The 20,747-nt window shown below is 43.6% G+C and overlaps 1 protein-coding gene across 3 annotated transcripts in view; it reads right to left on the bottom strand.

Annotated features, from left to right (window-relative positions):
• The window catches only part of TRAPPC9 (trafficking protein particle complex subunit 9), an 811,376-nt gene that overhangs the window by 712,351 nt on the left and 78,278 nt on the right, over window positions 1-20,747 (bottom strand). For all 3 annotated transcript variants that reach the window (XM_075124917.1, XM_048841736.2, XM_048841734.2), the window contains exon 11: window positions 18,316-18,461. In XM_075124917.1, the coding sequence (XP_074981018.1) occupies window positions 18,316-18,461 (146 nt within the window). The remainder of the gene's footprint in view (window positions 1-18,315; window positions 18,462-20,747) is intronic.

Genomic DNA, 20,747 nt, shown 5'->3' with positions numbered 1-20,747 from the left:
GACTGTGGTGGGCGCCTGACACGTCACCGCCGAAAAGCGGCAGCGGGAAGAAGCGTCGCTGCTGAAACGGCAACGCTTCTCAGGGGCATTTCGGCGGTGCGGTGTCCTGCAGGCGCACAAAAATGCCCCAGCAGGCACTACGTTGGGGACCCCTGCGGTAGCTGAAGCCACATATTCTCAAAAATACTAGCTTTGCAGGGAGAAGTTGTGGGATTCATCTAGCCCCTGCCACTTACTAACAGCCATTATGAATGGTATACTAGTCAAATAAAACTATGAAACGTTATTAGGTGGTTCCTACTGGGGATATATTGTACACTCTTACTTCTGTAGATGCTAAGTCAGTATTTTATAACACTGATCACTTTAACTGGGTCACAAATATCTTTGGTTTTATTTCTCATAACCATGATACTAAAGCTATTTAATAGGACTATAATAATCCAATGTAATATTTAAAATATAATCAATTCCAAAAAAGCTTATCAGCTTATGAGAGCTAAAGAGCTGTAAGCAGTTTCTTAATACTCTTCTCAAGGGCTCCATTTCCCTTTGGGTTTTCACTAATATTTGACTTCCTTTGCTGTAATGATGATTTATTCAATTATACACTAGGACCCATCTGCAAAGTAATACAAGATAATGAACCAGGATTATTTGTAACAACTTCAATAAGCTACCAGTTGTTTAGAATATCACAAGAACTATCCAGAGAGAATAAATTGTTGAATATTTTTGTGACCTATAGTTAGGTAAATTAAATATATTTCTTCAAAGTACTGGCTTTTGTCATTGCTTGAAAGAAGTACCTTGAATATCTTGAGTTTCTTACAAGATACTTAAGACATGATAAGAAGCAGTGGTGGAGCCCACAAGGCACAACAGAGGGTGGTCATCCTCCCAGCACTCTTTAAATGTATGTATGGTGCCTTTTCAAGCATATTTCTCAATTGAAAAATGACCATCAATGACCCATCCCCTCCCCAAGTTAGTTAGAAAACCTGACTTTACTAATGGCTTTGTTCCTCATATGCTTTGAATTAAAAAGAATTAAGACCAATAATGTAGAAGCAATTTGAAAAGCGGGTATACTTTACAATGCATATACTGAAGGTGGTTTGAGCTTTCAAAGGTCACAACCAGCCTCAATATCCCCTTAGACTGGATCACTCACCTGACATCTAGCAAGTGAAGTCTCTGCTCCTGACTATTAGCATGTGGCTTTGGGGAAAAACACAAGAGGAAAATGTCCTGGTTATTGTGAAACGGCAACACCACCTTAGGAAGGAAGGCCGGGTGAGGATGTAGCTGGACTTTGTCCTTGAAGAAAACCATGTATGATGGTTCCAAAGTAAGGGCCCTGATTTGCGAGACCCTCCTGGCTGAGGTGATGGCCACCAGGAAGCCACATTCCAGGACAAGTAGAGTAAGGAGCATGTTGCCAAAGGCTCAAAGGGGGCCCCCACGCGTCTCAATAGTGCCAAGTTAAGGTCCCAAGACTGGATACGCTGCTTCACCTGTGGGTATAGCCTATCCAGTCCCTTAAGAAAACGGCTACAGAGCTCATTAGCGAAGATTGACCTGCCATTCACCCTCAGGTGAAAGCCCGAGATAGTCACCAGGTGCACTCTAATTGAAGATACTGACAGCCCTTGCTGCTCTAGGTGTGTAGCAAGTAGTCCAGAATACCTGGAACTGTTGCCTGCCTGAGAGGGCAAGATGCCTTTTCTGGCCTCGCCAGATTGAGAATCTCTTCCATTTTGCCAGATACACAGCCCTGCAGGACAGTTTTCTGCTCTGTAACAGGACCTGCTGAACCAAGTCCGAGCATGCCAGCTCCAAGGGGTTCAGCCATGGAGCTTCCAGGCTGTGAGATGGAGGGACTCGATGTTTGGATGCTGCAGATGCCTGTGATCCTGAGAGATTAGATCTGGAAACAGAGACAGGGTGATTGGTGTTTCTAAGGAGAGATTCAGGAGGGTGATAAAACAATGCTCGTGCGGCCAGGCCAGCACTATCATGATCAAGCACGCCTCATCTCTTTTGACCTTCAGTAGAGCCCTGTGTATGAGTGGAATACATGGAAATGCGTAGAAAAGATGGTCCTTCCAGGGGATAAGGAACACATTCGAGATCGAGCCCAGACTGAGATTTTGAAAGGAGCAGAACTGTGGGCACTACCTCTTGTATTTTGTTCAAACAGGAGTACCTTGGGAGTCCAGCACCTCTGAAAAACATCCATCACAACGTCCAGGTGAATGGACCATGTGTGGTTGGTGAAGAATCTGCTGAGATGATCCGCTAGCGCATTCTGAGCCCCTGAAAGGAAGGGCTCCTCAAGACGAATCAAGCAGGTTAAGCAGAATTCCCAGAGGTGGAGGGCTTCCTGGTATAGGTGAGGTGAGCATGCTCCACCCTGTCTGTTTATATAGAACATCGCCGTCATGTTGTCTGTAAGCAGTGACACGCACTTGCCTTCTTGTCAGGCATTGCAGCCTGACCTCACGAGATGTACTACTCCAAGTTCTCTCACAATTGATGAAGTGAGAGCTCCTCCTGAGACCAGAGGACCCCCTGAGAACTCCTAGATGAGCTCCACAGCCCAGTTGGGAGGTGTCAGTGACCAGAGACATCCATGGTTGGGGTTTGGTGAATGGAACACCTGCACAGAGTGACCCCAGGTCCAACTGGAGGGAGGCCATCACATGATGGGGAAGTGTGACCACCACAGCCAAGCCGTCTTGCACACGATGGTATGCTGATGCTAGCCAGACTTGGAGTGCTCTGAGTCGCAACCTCATGTACTTTACCACATAAATGCAGGAAGCCATCTGCCCCAGATGCTTCAGAGAGATGCTTACCATGGTGCTAAGTTCCTTTCTGAGGTTCTGTATGATTGCTCCCAGCGATTGGAATCTGGCTTCCGGAAGGAAGGCTTTGGTTTGGATGGAGTCAAGGACCATTCCTATGAATTCTGTTCTTTGGGCGAGGTTTGACTTCTGAGTGTTCAACAACAGGCCTAGCCTCTGAAAGGTTGATAGTGTTGTTGAACGTGTGCCTCCACCTCAGACCTGGACTGGCCTCTGACCAGCCAGGCATCAAGGTAGGGATGGATACACCTGCACCCTTTGCTTTCTCAGGAATGCCGCGACCACTGTCATGCACTTCATAAAGACCTGAGGGGCTGCTGATAGACCAAAGGGCAGCACTGTGATCTGAGAGTATCTGTCCCACCATGAACCGGAGGAATCTCCTGTGGTCTTGAAGAATCGAGACGTGAAAGTACTCTTCTTTCAAGCCAAGAGCAGCATACCAGTCACCTAGATCCAAGTGACCGTGCGGAACTTCAGCTTCCTTATGAATTTGTTGAAGTTTTGCAGGTATAGGATGAATCTGAGACCTCCCCTGGCCTTGAGAATTAGGAAATACCTGGAGTAAAACTCCTTGCCCCTTTGCTCCTGTCAAGGTTCCTCCCCCACTCTGAACTCTAGGGTACAGATGTGGGGACCTGCATGAAAACCTCCTAAGCTTACTTTTACCAGCTTAGGTTAAAACTTCCCTAAGGTACAAATTAATTTTATCCTTTGTCCTTGGAATAACCACTGCCACCACCAAACTCTAACTGGGTTTACTGGGAAACGTAGTTTGGACACGTCTTTCCTCCCAACCCTTGCACCCAACTTCCTGGGAAAGGTTTGGTAAAAATCCTCACCAATTTGCATAGGTGACCGCAGACCCAAACCCTTGGATCTGAGAACAATGAAAAAGCATTCAGTTTTCTTACAAGAAGACTTTTAATAGAAATAGAAGTAAATAGAAGTAAAGGAATCACCCCTATAAAATCAGGATGGTAGATACCTTACAGGGTAATTAGATTCAAAACATAGAGAATCCCTCTAGGCAAAACCTTAAGTTACAAAAAAGACACAGACAGAAATAGTCATTCTATTCAGCTCAATTCTTTTCTCAGCCATTTAAAGAAATCATAATCTAACGCATACCTAGCTAGATTACTTACTAAAAGTGCTAAGACTCCATTCCTGTTCTATCCACAGCAAAGCAGCATACCAACAGACACAGGCCCTTTGTTTCTCTCCCTCCTCCCAGCTTTTGAAAGTATCTTGTCTCCTCATTGGTCATTTTGGTCAGGTGCCAGCGAGGTTACCTTTAGCTTCTTAACCCTTTATAGGCGAGAGGAGTTTTCCTCTGGCCAGGAGGGATTTTAAAGGGCTTTACCCTTCCCTTTATATTTATGACAGCCCCTTAACTCCAGACAAACCTCCTCTACCACTCCCAGCTGCAGAAAAATTTGCACTTCTTGAATTAGAAGTTGCTCGTGGGAAGGGTCCCTGAAGAGGGACGGGGAGGGAGGGTGGAAAGGAGAGTAGGAACTGAATTCAAGTGTATCCCAGTCTTATCGTGCGAAATACCCAGCAGTCTGAAGTAATATGGACTCTCGTCTGAAAAAAAGTGAGATAGTCAGTCCACAAAGATAGGGGAGGAAAGATCCTGACGGTACGCCATCTTCATGGATGCCTTCAAAAAGCCTGCTTGGCACCTGACCTTTGCGTGGACAACCCTGATGTGTGGGCCAACAAGGGCTGGGGGCCACCTCTCATAGCCCCTACCCTGCTTTCTATCATAGTCCTGCCTTGGCTGTGACTGGTAGAAGCGAGGCAATGGCTGCAGGTTGAAGTGTTTTCTCAATGGGATGGGGGTATGCAGACCCGAGTGTTCAACAACAGGCCTAGGCTCTGAAAGGTTGATAGTGTTAGTTGAACGTGTGCCTCCACCTCAGATCTAGACTGGCCTCTGGGACTTTAGCGTGGCCTTGGAGTCCTTCGAACTATGCAACTTTGCGTCCAATTGCTTGGAAAACAAGGACGTGCCCTCAAACGGTAGGTCCTGGATCATTTGCTGCACTCACAAGGCAGGCTCGAAGCCTAGCCAAGAGGACCTTCTCATCCCCACAGCCAAAACTATGGTCTGTGCGGCTGACCGTGTGGCCACATCCAGAGCTGCTTGCAGGGACATATTTGCTACCACCCTGCCTCCCTCAACCAAAACGGAGAACTCGGCCTTGGAGTCCTGGGGCAGCAACTCCTTAAACTTCATCAATACACCCTGGGAGTTAAAGCTGTATCTGCTGAAGAGCACCTGCTGGTTAGCAATACGAAGCTGGAGGCTTAGGACTAGGTCCCTATTGCCCCTGCCTCTCACGCTCGGTCTCTGCGGAGACCAACAGCGACCCAGGGAAGGAAGGGTATAAAGGCACTCAAGCCTCCTTGGGGGAACAAAATATTTGCATTCCACCCTCTTTGCCATAGGCTGCAGGGAGGCCGGGGTCTGCCACAGTGCACTGTGCACTGACATTCTATGGCGGCACTGTTCAGGGGCAGGGCTACCCGGGAGGGGCCCCAACAGTGCCAAAATGTCCACCAGGGCATGGGATATTTCAAAAACTTCCTCTGCCTGGATTCCCAGGTTCTGTGTCACCCGCCTCAATAGGTCCTGGTGTGCCCAGTGATCATCCTGTATGGGTGCAATCAAGGTACCTGCCACCTCCAGTGAGGAGGAAGAGGATCCCAGAACCGGTACCAGGCCTTGCTCCTGTTGGTCAGCTCCCAAAAGGTCCCAAGGTGCTGGCTCTTGTGCCACGCTACCGGGCTCAGTACCTTGGTTCTTTCCCTGTACTACCAGGGATGGGGACAGCAGCAGGGCCATCATCTCAGACGCCATGGAGTATGGCCTGTGTGATTGGGGACCTTGGTCCTGATGAAAAACCCACGGAGTCCAGATGGGCCATTGCACAGACATTTGCCGCTCCTACTGGAGGTATAGGATTCCGGCTCTGATTACAAAAAACTGAGGATTCACTCCCCAGGGACCATGGGGGGCGGTGCCGGATGGTACCGGTGAGCGGTGCCAGGACAGAGATGACTAGGGCTGCTGCATCATGATCAGCTTTTCTTTAGATGGAACCTGGTGCCCGTAGCCACCCTCGTCTGAAGTGCCAGTTCACGTCTGGTCAGTGATGGCAGAACAAGGAGGAACAGCAGGTCCCATGCTGCCTGAACTGCCTGCCTGTCCCTCACAGAAGCCAGCGCAGAGGCCGAAGTGCTTGGTGCCGAGTAGAGATGACCCAGCTCCAAAGGGCCGCCTCCATTAGGAGAAACTTAAATCTCTGGTCCATTTCTTTTTGGGTCTAGGGCTTGAAGCCTTTACAAATACTGCAACCATCACCCAGGTGAGATTCACCCAAATACCTGAGGAAAGCTGCGTAGGGATCACTGATGGGCATAGGCTTACGGCAAGCCTCGCACAGTTTAAACCCCAGAGACAGAGGCATGGCCCAGCACAGGGGCGGGAAGAACGCCGTTAAGCGGGGTCCTACTCTCTACTACTAGTTATCCACTTACTGTAACTCTAACAAAAGCTTTCAACTATTTACAGGTGAATACAAAAAAGTCCACTGGGGAGAGTTGCTTGGAACTAGCTGAAGCAATATTGGAACTATTAGCAATTAGCGATTGTCACTCGTGGAAAGAAGGAACTGAGGAGGCGACGGGTCGGCAGGCTCCTGTATACAGCACCTTGAGGGCAACTCCAGGGGGCACCGAATCTGACCCAATGGATACCACTGAGGGGAAGACCTTCTAGCAACTGAGCACACGTCGCGCGCACACACACACACCTGCATGGGAATGGACATGAGCAAGCACTCGAAAAAGTACTGGTAGGTAAAGTACCATGAGAAGAAAATCGAAGGGAAAAGGGGAGTTCAGGAGAATTGACAGTTTTTCAAAGAGACAATATTAAGAGTACTACACCAAACTATCCCGATGGGAAGGAAAGATAAGAATAGTGAAAGGCCAACATGGCTCCATCAGGAGCTCTTTAATAAATTAAAAATAAAAAAGGAATCCTTCAAAAAGTGGAAACATGGAAAAAATGCTACAGAAGAGTACAAAAAAATAGCACAAGCATGTAGGGACAAAATCAGAAAGGCTAGGGGACAAAATGAGTTACACCTAGCAAGGGACATAAAAGGGAATAAGAACAGGTTCTTTAAATACATGAGGAGCAAGAGAAAGATGAAAAAGTATAGGTTGTCTAATTAGTGGGGAAGGAGAGCTGATAACTAATGAGATCAAGAAAGTGGAGGTGTTTAATGCCTATTTTGCTACACTCTTCACAAAAAGGTTAGTGGTGACTATTCCTGGGGGAATTCTGCACCAAAAAATTAAAAATGCTGCACACAATATTTGAAAATTCTGCAAAGTGCTGCATATTTTATTTGTCAAAACAACAGTATAATCATGCCAGTTAAAATTATTTTGGTAATTTATTTCCAAATATTTGTCAGCAAGTATGTCTAACAATACAGACCAAAAAAAAACAAAACAAAAAAAAAAGATTCTTGTAATTATTTTTTAACAAATAGATTCCTTACTAGGCACATTAATACAGAACTTTGTGTAATTCATTTAAATTACAATAGAGAACTGTATTTCCTGTACCTGTCAGAAGCAGTGCAAAGGCTTGGGGGAGTCGGGGGTAATGGAGGAGCTGAGGGAGACGGAAGGAGGAGTCTAGGAGTGAACCTGGAGAACGTTGGGTGTGGGTGGAAGATTTTTCTTTGGGGCGGGGATGGGATTATTAGGGTGTTGAGAAGCCTCCCCCATGCAGACCCTGGCTGACCCCAAGCCTCTCCCACTCAGTCAGGCACGTCTGCCCCGTCCCTGGACCCCTCATCCCCATGGGTCTCTACAGGACCTCCTCCCCTTCCCCAGGCTCAATGCTGTCACCCCATTAGGTCCTGAGCCCATGGTCCAGTCTGTCCCCGCCACTAGCCATTCTGAACCCCCAGGCTGTGACCCCAGTCGCCCTGTGTGCCCCACTCTGTCCTAACCTGGCTCTGTGGGCAGGGTGCTATGATGAACTCTGCTCCTGGGGGAAGAATTCTGCAGCACTGGACACAGAATTTTGTATTTTCCCACATAAAAATACATTTTGCCTAAAAAGTGCTACAGTTCTGCCTTTTGCCCACCAAAAACCGCTGTGGCTCTAGAACACCCAACATGAACACAGCTGGATGTTCTGGCACCACAGCAGCCTCTGGTGGGCAAAAGGCAGAACTGCAGCACTTTTTAGGCAAAATTTTTTTTATGAGGGAAAATACAGAATTATGTGAGACAGATGAATTCTGCACGTCCGCAGATGTGCAGAATTTCCCTCAGGAGTAATGTGACCAGATACACAATATTAACAAGGAGGAAGGAATGCAAGCCAAAATAGGGAAAATACAGGTTAAAGAATATTTAGATAAGTTAGATGTATTCTAGTTAGCAGGGCCTGACAAAATTCATCCTACAGTCCTTAAGGAACTAGCTGAAGCAATATTGGAACCATTAGCAATTATCTTTGAGAACTCATGAAAGACAGAAGAAATCCCAGAGGACTGTATAAGGGCAAACATAGCACTTATCTTAAAAAAGAGAACAATGGTAAGTTGCGGAATTGTAGACCCAGTATGCCTAATTTCAACACCTGGAAAGATACTGGAACAAATAATTAAAGAGTCAATTTGTGGGCATCTAGAGAATAACAGTTAAGGAAAAGCCAGCATGGATTTGTCAAGAACACACCATGCCAAAGCAACCTAATCCCTTTGCTGAACGGAATCACTGGTCTAGTAGATTGTGGGGAAAGCAGTAGACATGATATCTCTTGATTTAATAAGGCTTTTGACACAGTCCCACATGATATTCTCATAAGAAAACTAGGGAAATGTAGTCTAGATGAATTTACTGCAAAGAGGATGCACAATTGGTTGAAAGACCAACTGCAAGAGTAGTTATCAATGATTTGCTGTCTAACTGGGAGGGCATATCTAATGGGGTCCTCAAGGGGTCAGCCACTATTCAATATTTTCATTAATAACTTGGATAATGGCATGGACAGTATGCTTATAAAATCTGCAGATGCCACCAAGCTGGGAGGGATTGCAAGAACTTTGAAAGCCAGGTTTAGAATTCAAATGGACCTGAAATGGGAGAATTGGTCTGAATTCAAAAAGATGAAGTTCAATAAAAGACAAGTGCAGACTACTTCACTTGGGAAGGAAAAATCAAATGCACAACTACAAAATGGGAAATAACTGGCTAGATGGTAATAGCACTGAAAAGGATCTGGAACTTATAGTGGATCACAAATTAAATAAGTGAACAATGTGAAGCAGTTGCAAAAAAGGCTAATATTCTGGGGTATACTAACAGGAGAGCCAAATGTAAAATATGAGAGTTAATCGTCCCACTCTACTAGTCACTGGTGCTGTCTCAACCAGAGGACTGTGTCCAATTCTGGGTGTCACACTTTAGAAAATATGTGGACAAACTGGAGAAAGTCCAAAAGGAGAGCAACAAAAATTATACAAAATTTAGAAAACCTGACCTATGAGGAAAGGTTTAAAAACGGGGCATGTTTAGTCCTGAGAAAAGACAACTAAGAGGGGACCTGATAACAGTCTCCAAATACATTAAGGGCGATTATAAACAGGATTGTGATCCATTTTTTCTCCATATCAACTGAAAGCTTAATGTGCAGCAAGGGAGATTTATGTTAGATATTAGGAAAATTTTTTTTAACTATAAGGAGTAGTTAAGCATTGGAATACGCTTCCAATGGGAGGTTGTGGAATCCCCATCATTGGATATTTTTTAAGAACAGGTTGGACTAATACTATCAGGGATTGTCTGGGTTACTTGATCCTGGCTCAGTGCACACGGCTGGACTAGAGGACTTCCTAAGGTCCCTTCCAGCTCTACATTTCTACGATTCTATGATTCTGTGTGAATTATAGCATGGAATGAAGAAAAATCTATTGTTCGAATGAACAACAGTTTTTAAATCATCATCTCCTCCTTTTTCCAACCCCAAGGTTGGGACAAGGTTATAAGTAGATTCCATCCACATCTGTTTTGAGTCACCATTTGACCCTCTTGGGCGTTTGTCTATACGATTTTATATATTGCACATCTCAATGAAGGGATGCTAGCTCTGCCTATAATTATATCTTCAAGGTACAGAATTTATTTTGGGATTGTTATTTATACCGTATTAGCACCTAGAGGTCCCATTCAGGCAACAAGACCCTATTGTTCCAGGCACTATAAGCACCTGCCTCACAGAGTTTACAATCTTAGTATAAAACAAGATGCAAGTTAGATACAATACATCAGCTGAGGGAGGAGAAATAGATTTTAACAGTGGAACAATCCTGTTTAAAATGATAAACAGCACAAAGTGCCTAACCACTGTAAGTATTTGATTTTAAAATACTTAGTACACTTGATAACAAGTGTTTCTAAGGCCTGGTCTACACTGCCACTTAAGTCATTGTAGGTTATGTCACTCAGGGGTGAGAAAAAAAAAACACTCCCCTGAGTTAACTTACATCGACCTAACGCAACGTCTACACTGCACTATGTTGGCAGGATACGCTCTCCCGCCGACTAAGCTACCAGCTCTTGGGGAGGCAGAGTACTGAAGTCGACAGAAGAGTGCTCTCCCATCAGTTTATCTTGTCTTCAGCAGACCCACTAAATCGATGAAGCAATTGCAGCAGCACCAATTTAGCGGGCCTGTATAGACCAGCCCGAAGAGGTCTAATAGCTCATCATCTCTGAATCAACATACTTTGGATGCGATACAAATAATCATTTAGAACATGATGATGTGAACCACACCTTATTCCCTTTCAGGAATCAGAATCTCTTTCTTGAATTTAATTCAGGTATAGCAATGTGTAAATTTTAAAAAATGCAAACTGTTAATTCTTTCTTCTACAAACGGGAAGACTATTAAAAAACAACTGTACTTCTGTTTTTTAAGTTACTTCTTTTCAAACTAACAGTTGATAGGCCAATAAATAAGAGTTTACTGCCTGTGATGAAATTCTACTTCCATTCTGGAACACAGATTTTGACCAGAATTATAAATTATACTCTCTGCCTCGTAAGTACCTGCCTACACTGATACAGGACACTAGGTCAGTACTTTTCTAGCAGGAATTATGCTGAACCCCAGTTCATTCGAGAAGAGCTAACAAATGGTCAACAAAAATGCACTGTGGAGAGGGGTTAGGATCAGCGGCATCTGTAGCAATATTTCATCTTCCCAAGTACAATGGGCACTCGTAGCATATGATTTTCCAACTCAGATTTTCATTATTTCTAAACTAAATTGGGGTTTAAACCTTATTGGGGGTCAGCAGTACTTGCTTTACCCTGCAATCCTTCCATGACAAAAACTCCAGTTGACTTCACCATAGTGTTCCTGTACAGTGCACATGCAGAACTTGTTCCATTATTCTATGCCACGACTCAGAATAAGAATGAGTTATCCAAGAGCAAAAATTAAGCATCAGAAATATTTCAGTAAGCCACAGCCTTGTTTTGTTGAAGACTTCTGCCTCCTACTCCTTGAACCATATGTTGACGTGCCTCCTCCCTACTTCCCTCATTCTCTCACCCATTTCTAAAATAGCTTACTATTTTCTACCACTCCCAGAGTTCACTTCATACCTTTATCACTCCAATATCAGAAGTGTCTTTGAACATTTACAGAAATGTCATGATTTCTCTGCAACTGATCCTCTGATTGCTACAGTACATAACATTTCTGTCATCACCCTTGCCTACGTCACTGCTGTTTATCAGATCTTAGTGTCCAAATATCACACAATCATTTTTATTACAACCTATCGAATATAATCATCATTACTGAAATTTACTTCTGATAGCATCCACAACATGCTAGGTGCATTACAAACAGTGAAGAGTACCTTGTTTGGAGTGCCCCATTAAGCTAATTCAGGTCTGTTCCCTATAGTAAATTTTTCAATTAAAAGAAAGAGGCTTTTATCATTTTGCTTCAAGAGATCATGTACAAACGTTATTCACATGTCTCTTGAAGGAGGCATATATGTAGCAGCAGCAGCACTTAGCATACCTCCTCTCAGACAGATCCCAGGCAAACTCCCTCTGTTAGCCTCTCTGCTGTTCAGCTCTCAGCTGGTTCGCACTAAACTGGGAGGAGTGGTCGATACGCAGATGACACTAAACTGGGAGAAGTGGTCGATATGCTGGAGGGGAGGGATAGGATAGAGGGACCCAGACAAATTAGAGGATTTGGCCAAAATACATATGATGAGGTTCAAGAAGGACAAGTGCAGAGTCCTGCACTTAGGACGGAAGAATCCCATGCTCCGCTACAGACTAGGGACCGAATGGCTAGGCAGCTGTTCTGCAGAAAAGGACCTAGGGGTTACAATGGACGAGAAGCTGGATATGCGTCAACAGTGTGCCTTTGTTGCCAAGAAGGCCAATGGCATTTTGGGATGTATAAGATGGGGCATTGCCAGCAGATTGAGGGACGTGATCGTTTCCCTCTATTCGACATTGATGAGGGCCCATCAAGAGTACTGTGTCCAGTTTTGGGCCCCACACTACAAGAAGGATGTGGAAAAAGAGTCCAGCGGAGGGCAACAAAAATGATGAGGGGACTGGAACACATAACTTATGAGGAGAGGCTGAGGGAACTGGGATTGTTTAGTCTGCAGAAGAGAAGAATGAGGGGGGATTTGATAGCTGCTTTCAACTACCTGAAAGGAGGTTCCAAAGAGGATGGATCTAGACTGTTCAGTGGCAGCAGATGACAGAGTGAGGAGTAATGGTCTCAAGTTGCAGTGCAGGAGGTTCAGATTGGATATTAGGAAAAACTTTTTCACTAGGAGGGTGGTAAAGCACTGGAATGCATTACCTAGGGAGGTGGTGCAATCTCCTTCCCTTGAGGATTTTAAGGTCAGGCTTGACAAAGCCCTGGCTGGGATGATTTAGTTGGAGATTGGTCCTGCTTTGAGCCGGGGGTTGGACTAAATGACCTCCTTAGGTCCCTTCCAACCCTGATACTCTATGATATTCTATGAAGTTTATATTAATACCATCTAAATTCCTCCTTCTAGCGTAAATTCTGTATGCATTATTTTAGGTCTGACTCCAACTTCTTTTTATACAAAAAGATATGATAAAATTTTCCACAACACATTTCTAAACTGAAAGCAAGTTTCTGTAAACTAGCCACCATTTGTTTAATCTTGTATCATTCTGTTGATTTTCTGTAGAAGTCACTCCAACATAAAACAAGAACATTTTAAAGGAATTTATATATATTTCTGTCAAATATGGTTGCCCAAGTTTCTAAATGACAGACTCGCTGCAGCCCATGCAAATTTGTTGTTACCTCTTTCTTACTTACCTAAGCAGTTACCCAAATTTGCAGTCCTGTGGATTGTTTTGGTTAAGAGCAGAAATTGAGTGTCAGATATTTCTCTTATGCAACCCTGTTTACTTACAAAGAATGAACATAACGTCCTATTTCCCTGAACACGGCAGCAATTTGACAGCAGGAGACGATATCTTTGATCATAGTATCAAGTCCCTTTTCTAGGCAGTTAACGAAAGGCACACTCGTTTCTCCGGGTCATACCACGAGTGCTTTTATGGCCTTAGGCTTGTCTACACTACAGAGCCTTTGCCAGTATAGCAGTGCCAGTAGAGACCCTAAGTGGAGATGCAGCACAATCCAACAGGTAGTCTCCTGCCAGCCCAGCTATCCACTTCCAGGAACAACATTAGCTAAGCCAACAAGCACTCTTGTCAGCACAGTTGCATCTACACCAGGTTTTGCAGTCAGGTAGAGGGTGGTGTTGTTTTTTCCACATGCCAAACAGACACACCTATGCCAACAAAACTGTGTAGTGTAAACTAAACATTTGCTTTTGCTTCCTGCCACTTCTCTCTCACCGTCTCTGGTCTTTTTCCTGCTTCTCTCTCTCACACCCCCTACCCATCAATGTACTAGCCTTTGTATTTGCTATATATTAATCCCCAGAGAAACACCTTGTGCCACATGGTTCAGCTTCTACTCTGGCCTTACCATGTGCTCGTGTTTTGGGTGCTGCTCCTACTGTTTCCGCTATCTCATTCCATTTATATTTAGACCCATCAAATTCAATGAGATTCAACTGAATCCATAATGCTATTTTAAATTTGGACTCTGCATTTTCTAATTTTAGAAGAAACTATTTTCCTTAGTAATACCATCTTAAAAGCAGAGGATCTGATTTAAAGGCAGCTAACTGTTAAAATAAATAAATAAATAAATAAATAAAAATTAACAGTCAAACCTGTCACATGGGTAACTTCCTTACCTTTGCTCTTAGAAATTTTACAAGCTCTCTCTCTCTCCTATTAGACGTACTGCCAGGCTTACAAAACAACAGTGCTGCCAAACATTATTTCGATTCACATTCATTTTTTCCTATTTCCTGAGCCCTGAGCCTCAGGTGGTTTTATAAGAGAAACTTAGTTTGCACGCAAATGCAGTCAAGGTACTGACAGAATCTGCTCTCTTATGAGTTAAAATGACCCCTCTGCACATGAAGTATAGCATCTTTTTCAGAATTATGAGATAAACATTTTAATTTGCTAAAATGTAATTGGAAATCTGATGTCACTGGGAAGAAGAGCCAAACAAGGCAAAGTACAATCTGGTTTAAAAAACTACATCTTTAGTGACAATCTATACTATTAGTTGACAGTTCCCAAACTCTTGCAGAGGCTGTATCCTAAACCAAAAAAAACTAGCAAAAGAAATTAAGGTATATTAGTAACACTATTTAAAAGTGGTTTTATTCACACCTTTTAGAATAGCAAGCATATCTAAGGAAGGAGACAAGTTTACATGTTGGGCTTTTTCACATTCCTCTTAATAAGACCTGCAAAGTATATGTTTGGTTTTGTTTTTAATTCGGCTTGTTCTCTCATTTGAATATAAAGGTGGTCTGAAAGTTTGTCGTCATAAATTATTTTATGTTTCTTTTTTACCTTAAAAAAATTAGGAATACCCATTCTGATCCTCCGCAGAGGACTTCTTTTGGGTCATTAGAGGCTGTCTCCACACTACGATTGTGTTGCAAAAGTTAACTATTGCAGCTTCATAGGTAGTAGCAATGGTGGGAGCCCTAAAATCCAGCAGCCATTCAGCATGTGTACTCTGAACTCTCAGTCTTAACTGGTTCTTTACAATAGATATTCTTTGAAACATAGGAGTATGCAGTGTTGTAGCCATGTTGGTCCCAGGATATTAGAGACACAAGGCGGATGAGGTAATTTTTTTTGGACCAACTTCTGTTGGTGAGAGGGTCACGCTTTCAAGCTTACACAGCTTAAATGAAGAACCACTCTGTGTAAACTCAAAAACTTTTCTCTCTCACCAACAGAAGTTGATCCAATAAAAGGTATTACCTCACCCACCTTATGTTGCTAATATTTGGGACCAACAGAGCTTCAACAACACTATATACAACGATGGAAGATGTCAAATTTTGCCATCGGAAAAGGAAACTCCACAACATGAAAAAAAAGGAAGCAAAAACAACAGCTACACCTACTCCCTAAGCAAATGCAAGAAACAAAACATCCTATGACAATCTGTACATCTGTGTTCACCCCTTTTAGAGGATTATGGTAAATCTTGTACAAAGTATGCCTTGGGAATTTCATTTGAAAACTCGTGATTTGCTGATCATCATTCTCCTGGTAAAATATGTGTGACAACATTGTATGTAAAATTTTGGGACTCTACTATGAGATATTTCTGGAACGTGTCCCAACATGTTCTGGAAATCAGTCGCAAACCAATTTCCCAGAGACAAAAGGCTAGCCAACGCTTCAGGTCATAGAATCATAGAATATCAGGGTTGGAAGGGACCTCAGGAGGTCATCTAGTCCAACCCCCTGCTCAAAAGCAGGACCCATCCCCAATTAAATCATCCCAGCCAGGGCTTTGTCAAGCCTGACCTTAAAAACTTCTAAGGAAGGAGATTCCACCACCTCCCTAGGCAACTCATTCCAGTGTTTCACCACCCTCCTAGTGGAAAAGTTTTTCCTAATATCCAATCTAAACCTCCCCCACTGCAACTTGAGACTATTACTCCTTGTCCTGGCCTCTTCCACCACCGAGAATAGTCTAGAACCATCCTCTCTGGAACCACCTCTCAGGTAGTTGAAAGCAGCTATCAAATCCCCCCTCATTCTTCTCTTCCGCAGACTAAACAATCCCAGTTCCCTCAGCCTCTCCTCATAAGTCATGTGTTCCAGATCCCTAATCATTTTTGTTGCCCTTCGCTGGACTCTCTCCAATTTATCCACATCCTTCTTGTAGTGTGGGGCCCAAAACTGGACACAGTACTCCAGATGAGGCCTCACCAATGTCGAATAGAGGGGGACGATCATGTCCCTCGATCTGCTCACTATGCCCCTACTTATACATCCCAAAATGCCATTGGCCTTCTTGGCAACAAGGGCACACTGCTGACTCATATCCAGCTTCTCGTCCACTGTCACCCCTAGGTCCTTTTCCGCAGAACTGCTGCCTAGCCATTCGGTCCCTAGTCTGTAGCGGTGCATTGGGTTCTTCCGTCCTAAGTGCAGGACCCTGCACTTATCCTTATTGAACCTCATCAGATTTCTTTTGGCCCAATCCTCCAATTTGTCTAGGTCCCTCTGTATCCTATCCCTGCCCTTCAGCATATCTACCACTCCTCCCAGTTTAGTATCATCCGCAAATTTGCTGAGAGTGCAATCCACACCATCCTCCAGATCATTTATGAAGATATTGAACAAAACCGGACCCAGGACCGACCCCTGGGGCACTCCACTTGACACCGGCTGCCAACTAGACATGGAGCCATTGATCACTACCCGTTGAGCCCAACAATCTAGCCAACTTTCTACCCACCTTATAGTGCATTCATCCAGCCCATACTTCTTTAACTTGCTGACAAGAATACTGTGGGAGACCACGTCAAAAGCTTTGCTAAAGTCAAGATACAATACATCCACTGATTTCCCTTCATGACGAGATTAAATGGACCATCATCTGATTAAGTGGCCACTCTTCGGCAGGACAGTGTGTGGGCAAAAAAAGCCTATATTTTGACAAACAAGTAGCTTACGATTCTTGTCCACACAGCCTGAACATCAGCTGGAGATGGTTCTTGTGCAAGAGAAATGGCTGTAAGAGCAGAGAGTAAATGCCTCAAATCATCTTTCCCTTTCTCTCTGCCAACATCATCAACACTCGAACAAGAAAGGAAGCAACATTGGACTGGGGGGAGATCCTGACTGAAGGATTCAGTCAGTAAGACTGTTGGAACTTGTGGTGAGAGAGACCTTTACTTTGAATTCACTTAGCTTGTTAAGTTAGGTATTAGCTGTGTTTTATCTTTTATTGCTCTCCTTTTTTTTTTTCTTATTTCCAATTCTGACTTATGCCTCATTACTTGTAATCACTCCAAATCTATCTTTTTGTAGTTAGTAAATCTTATTGTTTTAGCGAAACCAATGTATTTGGACTGAAGCATTTGGGAAACTCCATTTGAGATAACAGGATTTGTGCATATCATTTTCTATTAATGAGATACAGACTTGATATGAGTTTGCATTGTTTAGAAGGGTGCTGGGCAGTACAAGTCACACACATTTCTGGGAGAAAGTCCGGGATTTGGAATTTGCAGATGTTGCCCTGCAGTGTAATTCAAAGTGCCTGGCTATAGCACTCATACTATATAGCTGGGAGTGATTTACATGCAGGAGGCTGTGGGTGAGCAGACAAGGAGTGGTTGCTCTCATAGCAACACAGTGTAAAAGGCACCCCAGGTTGTAGAATTGAGGGGACAAACCTGTCCATCAGTCCAAATTGTATCCTGAGTAACGTCACACATCCCCAGAGGTCTCACCACCTATAACCCTCTGACCACTACATACAACTCCAAATATGTAGAAGAGACCTGACATTCTCTGTATAAACTCAAAAGCTTGTCTCTCTCACCAACAGAAGCTGGTCCAATAAAAGATATTACCTCACCCACCTGTCTCTCTAATATCCTGGGACTGACACAACTACAACCACACTACATAAGAGTATTTGTGACATAATTCAAGATCTAAAAACAGCTTTTTTATCTAATTCATTTCCCCTAACAAGATTATTAGGTTGAGCGCTTATTGATTTGCTTGAAAAATCACCTACGGATAAGAAAATACGTTGAAATCAGTTAACATTTCTTCTCCACTGAAAACTTTATCCCAAAGTATTGTGCTTTTTTGAGTAATTCCTTAAATTCCTGATCTGTATATGGAGTCAAGGCATGAAGCAGCAGTTACAAGAAAGCTTGGACCATATTCTTACCTATTTTCTTACTTCGCTCTTCTCCACGATTGTGTGGAATAATTGGAGAGTATATGAAGGGACTTTTGGTTGACATGTTCTGACCCAACAAACTTTTCATTTTCTGTGGCCGAAGACTGATGGGGAGATTCAAGAGTTTCACAGATCTGTTAAATAAAAATTTAAACAGCATTTTTAAACTGGTTATTTTTACTTTAAGGAAATTGTTTGCAAATACTGATTACTCCTTACATTTTTATAATGAATATGGTGTCTATAATGGGGGGGAAAAAAGAAAAAGTAAACCAAGGGTCTGAAGGAAAACCAAATAGCATTTCAGAGGCAAAATTGCAAACAAGTATAAAATTAGAAAAGTATAATGAGGAAAAGGTACCAAAGAAAAGATGTAGAGGATCATCATTTCTTTAAGAAAGTGACCCAGACAAAGATTAGTAAGTCCAGTGATTTAAAATGTATGAAATTTAGATAGCTAAGCATTGATGATGGACTCTCTAAGCACCACAAGCCAAGCCTCTGAAGGGGGAGTCTAAAGTTTTCAGCAATAAGCACTGAACAACGAGCAGCTTTGCTTGCAGTTAGCACACAGTTTTTGGGCCCAGCTAGAACTTGGATAGAACTGCTATTGTGACAACTAGGGACTACAAATTTACCCTGATTATGTGCTCAACAGTAAAAGGTGAGTGAAAGTTCATAAGATGTCACAATAACCTATAACAAATGTTGATGGGAAAAGATGATCAATACCCCCCCTCCCCAAACACACCTTTCAAGGCCCACGCGTCATACACATGCCTATTACAACATGTGGTATACCTCATCCAGTGCACTAAATGCCCAAATAACTATGTGGGTGAAACAAGACTATCACTACACTCTCAGATTAAGTCTCACAGGAAAAAAGAACAATCAAAAACAAACACACCATATCACCAATGGACCAACAGTGTTCACTATCTGACCTCTCAGTCCTCATCCTCAAAGGAAACCTGCACAATAACTTTAAAAACAAGCTTGGGAGCTTAAATTCATAATTTTCCTAGACACTAAAAATTATGGAATTGAAGGAGACACTGGCTTTATGGTTTATTACAACAATCTGTAACCCACTAATGCCCTTTTTTATCCTATTGCTGGAGAGGTGTTAATGGGCCAGTTCACCTTGAATCGTCTCTTAGAATGTGTGTTAACTACTTACGCTAAACAATCTGTTGCATCTTGTATTTAGTTGTTACATTCTGGTCTACTCATGCACCACCGTAGCGCTTCAGTGTAGACACAGATTCTCCCATTGGCGTAGGTAATCCACCTCCCTGAGAAGAGGTAGCTGGGTCAACAGAAGAATCCCTCTATCAACCTAGCATTGTCCACACCGGGGGTCAGGTCAGCATAGCTACATCTCTCGGGGGTGTGGACTTTTCCACTCCCCAAGAGACACAGATATGCCCATGTAAATTCCCAGTGTTGACCTGCCTAGTGAATACCTTTTCCAGAACTGAAGAAAAGCTCTCTAACTTGAAAGCTTGTCTCTTTCACCAATAGAAGAGAGTCCAATAAAAAAAAAAAAACATTACCTCACCCACCAAGTCTCTAAAAAGCAACACAGAAAGATTGAATTAGTTCAAACAAAAAGGCCTCCTGATATAACTTAAGGACTGCATTAAGATCATGCTTGGTAAACATGAAAAGCATGGAATCAAATCAGTCGATCAAAATCGTGGGTCAGGAACTAGGCCTATTGGCGGACAAAATAATGAGAGGACAGACTTTCTCCCAACACACTCTTTTGGAGTTCTTTAAAAGAAAATACTTTGAGGAAAAATTGGCAGAAGCAGCATGTCTGCCAACAACTACTGTAGCGAGCATTATCATCATGCCCACCATCTCTCACCATCCCCTGGAACCCCTGGACCATCTTCACCCTACCAGGCCAGAGACATGGATTCAGATACCACCACCACCTCCACTGGTTCAGGCTAAATCTCAAACACCACCTGGCATGCAAAGCCACCTTCAGGACAAGTTGTGGCTTTGCTTTTTTCCCTTTTGGTGTAGATCCCTGGTGTCCCTGTCTCTCTCTTTCATTAGCAGCAGAGACTACCATGGAGCCCAGAGGAGGATGGTTATGAAAATGTTTGAATGCTTCCACCTTTTTGCAGTGGGAAGCATGGAAATCAGGGCCTGCCATAAAGCCTTGACTGGCTCCAGAACAGCCTCATTAATAGGAAGAGCTACCCTAGAACAGAAGTTCCTCAACAGTGGGGTGCCCAGGGCCCCAGCTGCTGACTCCAGCCCCTGGCTGAAGCTCTGCTCCCGGCCCCACCCCCATCCCCAGCTGTGGCCCCAGCCTCAGTCCCCTTATCTCTGTCCTCATATCCCCTCCCCCTTCCAGAGCTGTGGTCCCGCTCCCAGCCCCGGCTCCAGGGGTGGGAGGG

Source organism: Caretta caretta, chromosome 2 (assembly GCF_965140235.1).
Source record: "Caretta caretta isolate rCarCar2 chromosome 2, rCarCar1.hap1, whole genome shotgun sequence".
Classification (NCBI taxonomy): domain Eukaryota; kingdom Metazoa; phylum Chordata; order Testudines; family Cheloniidae; genus Caretta; species Caretta caretta.
The sequence above is the reverse complement of the archived record's forward strand: the minus strand, read 5'-3'. Positions and strand labels throughout refer to the sequence as shown.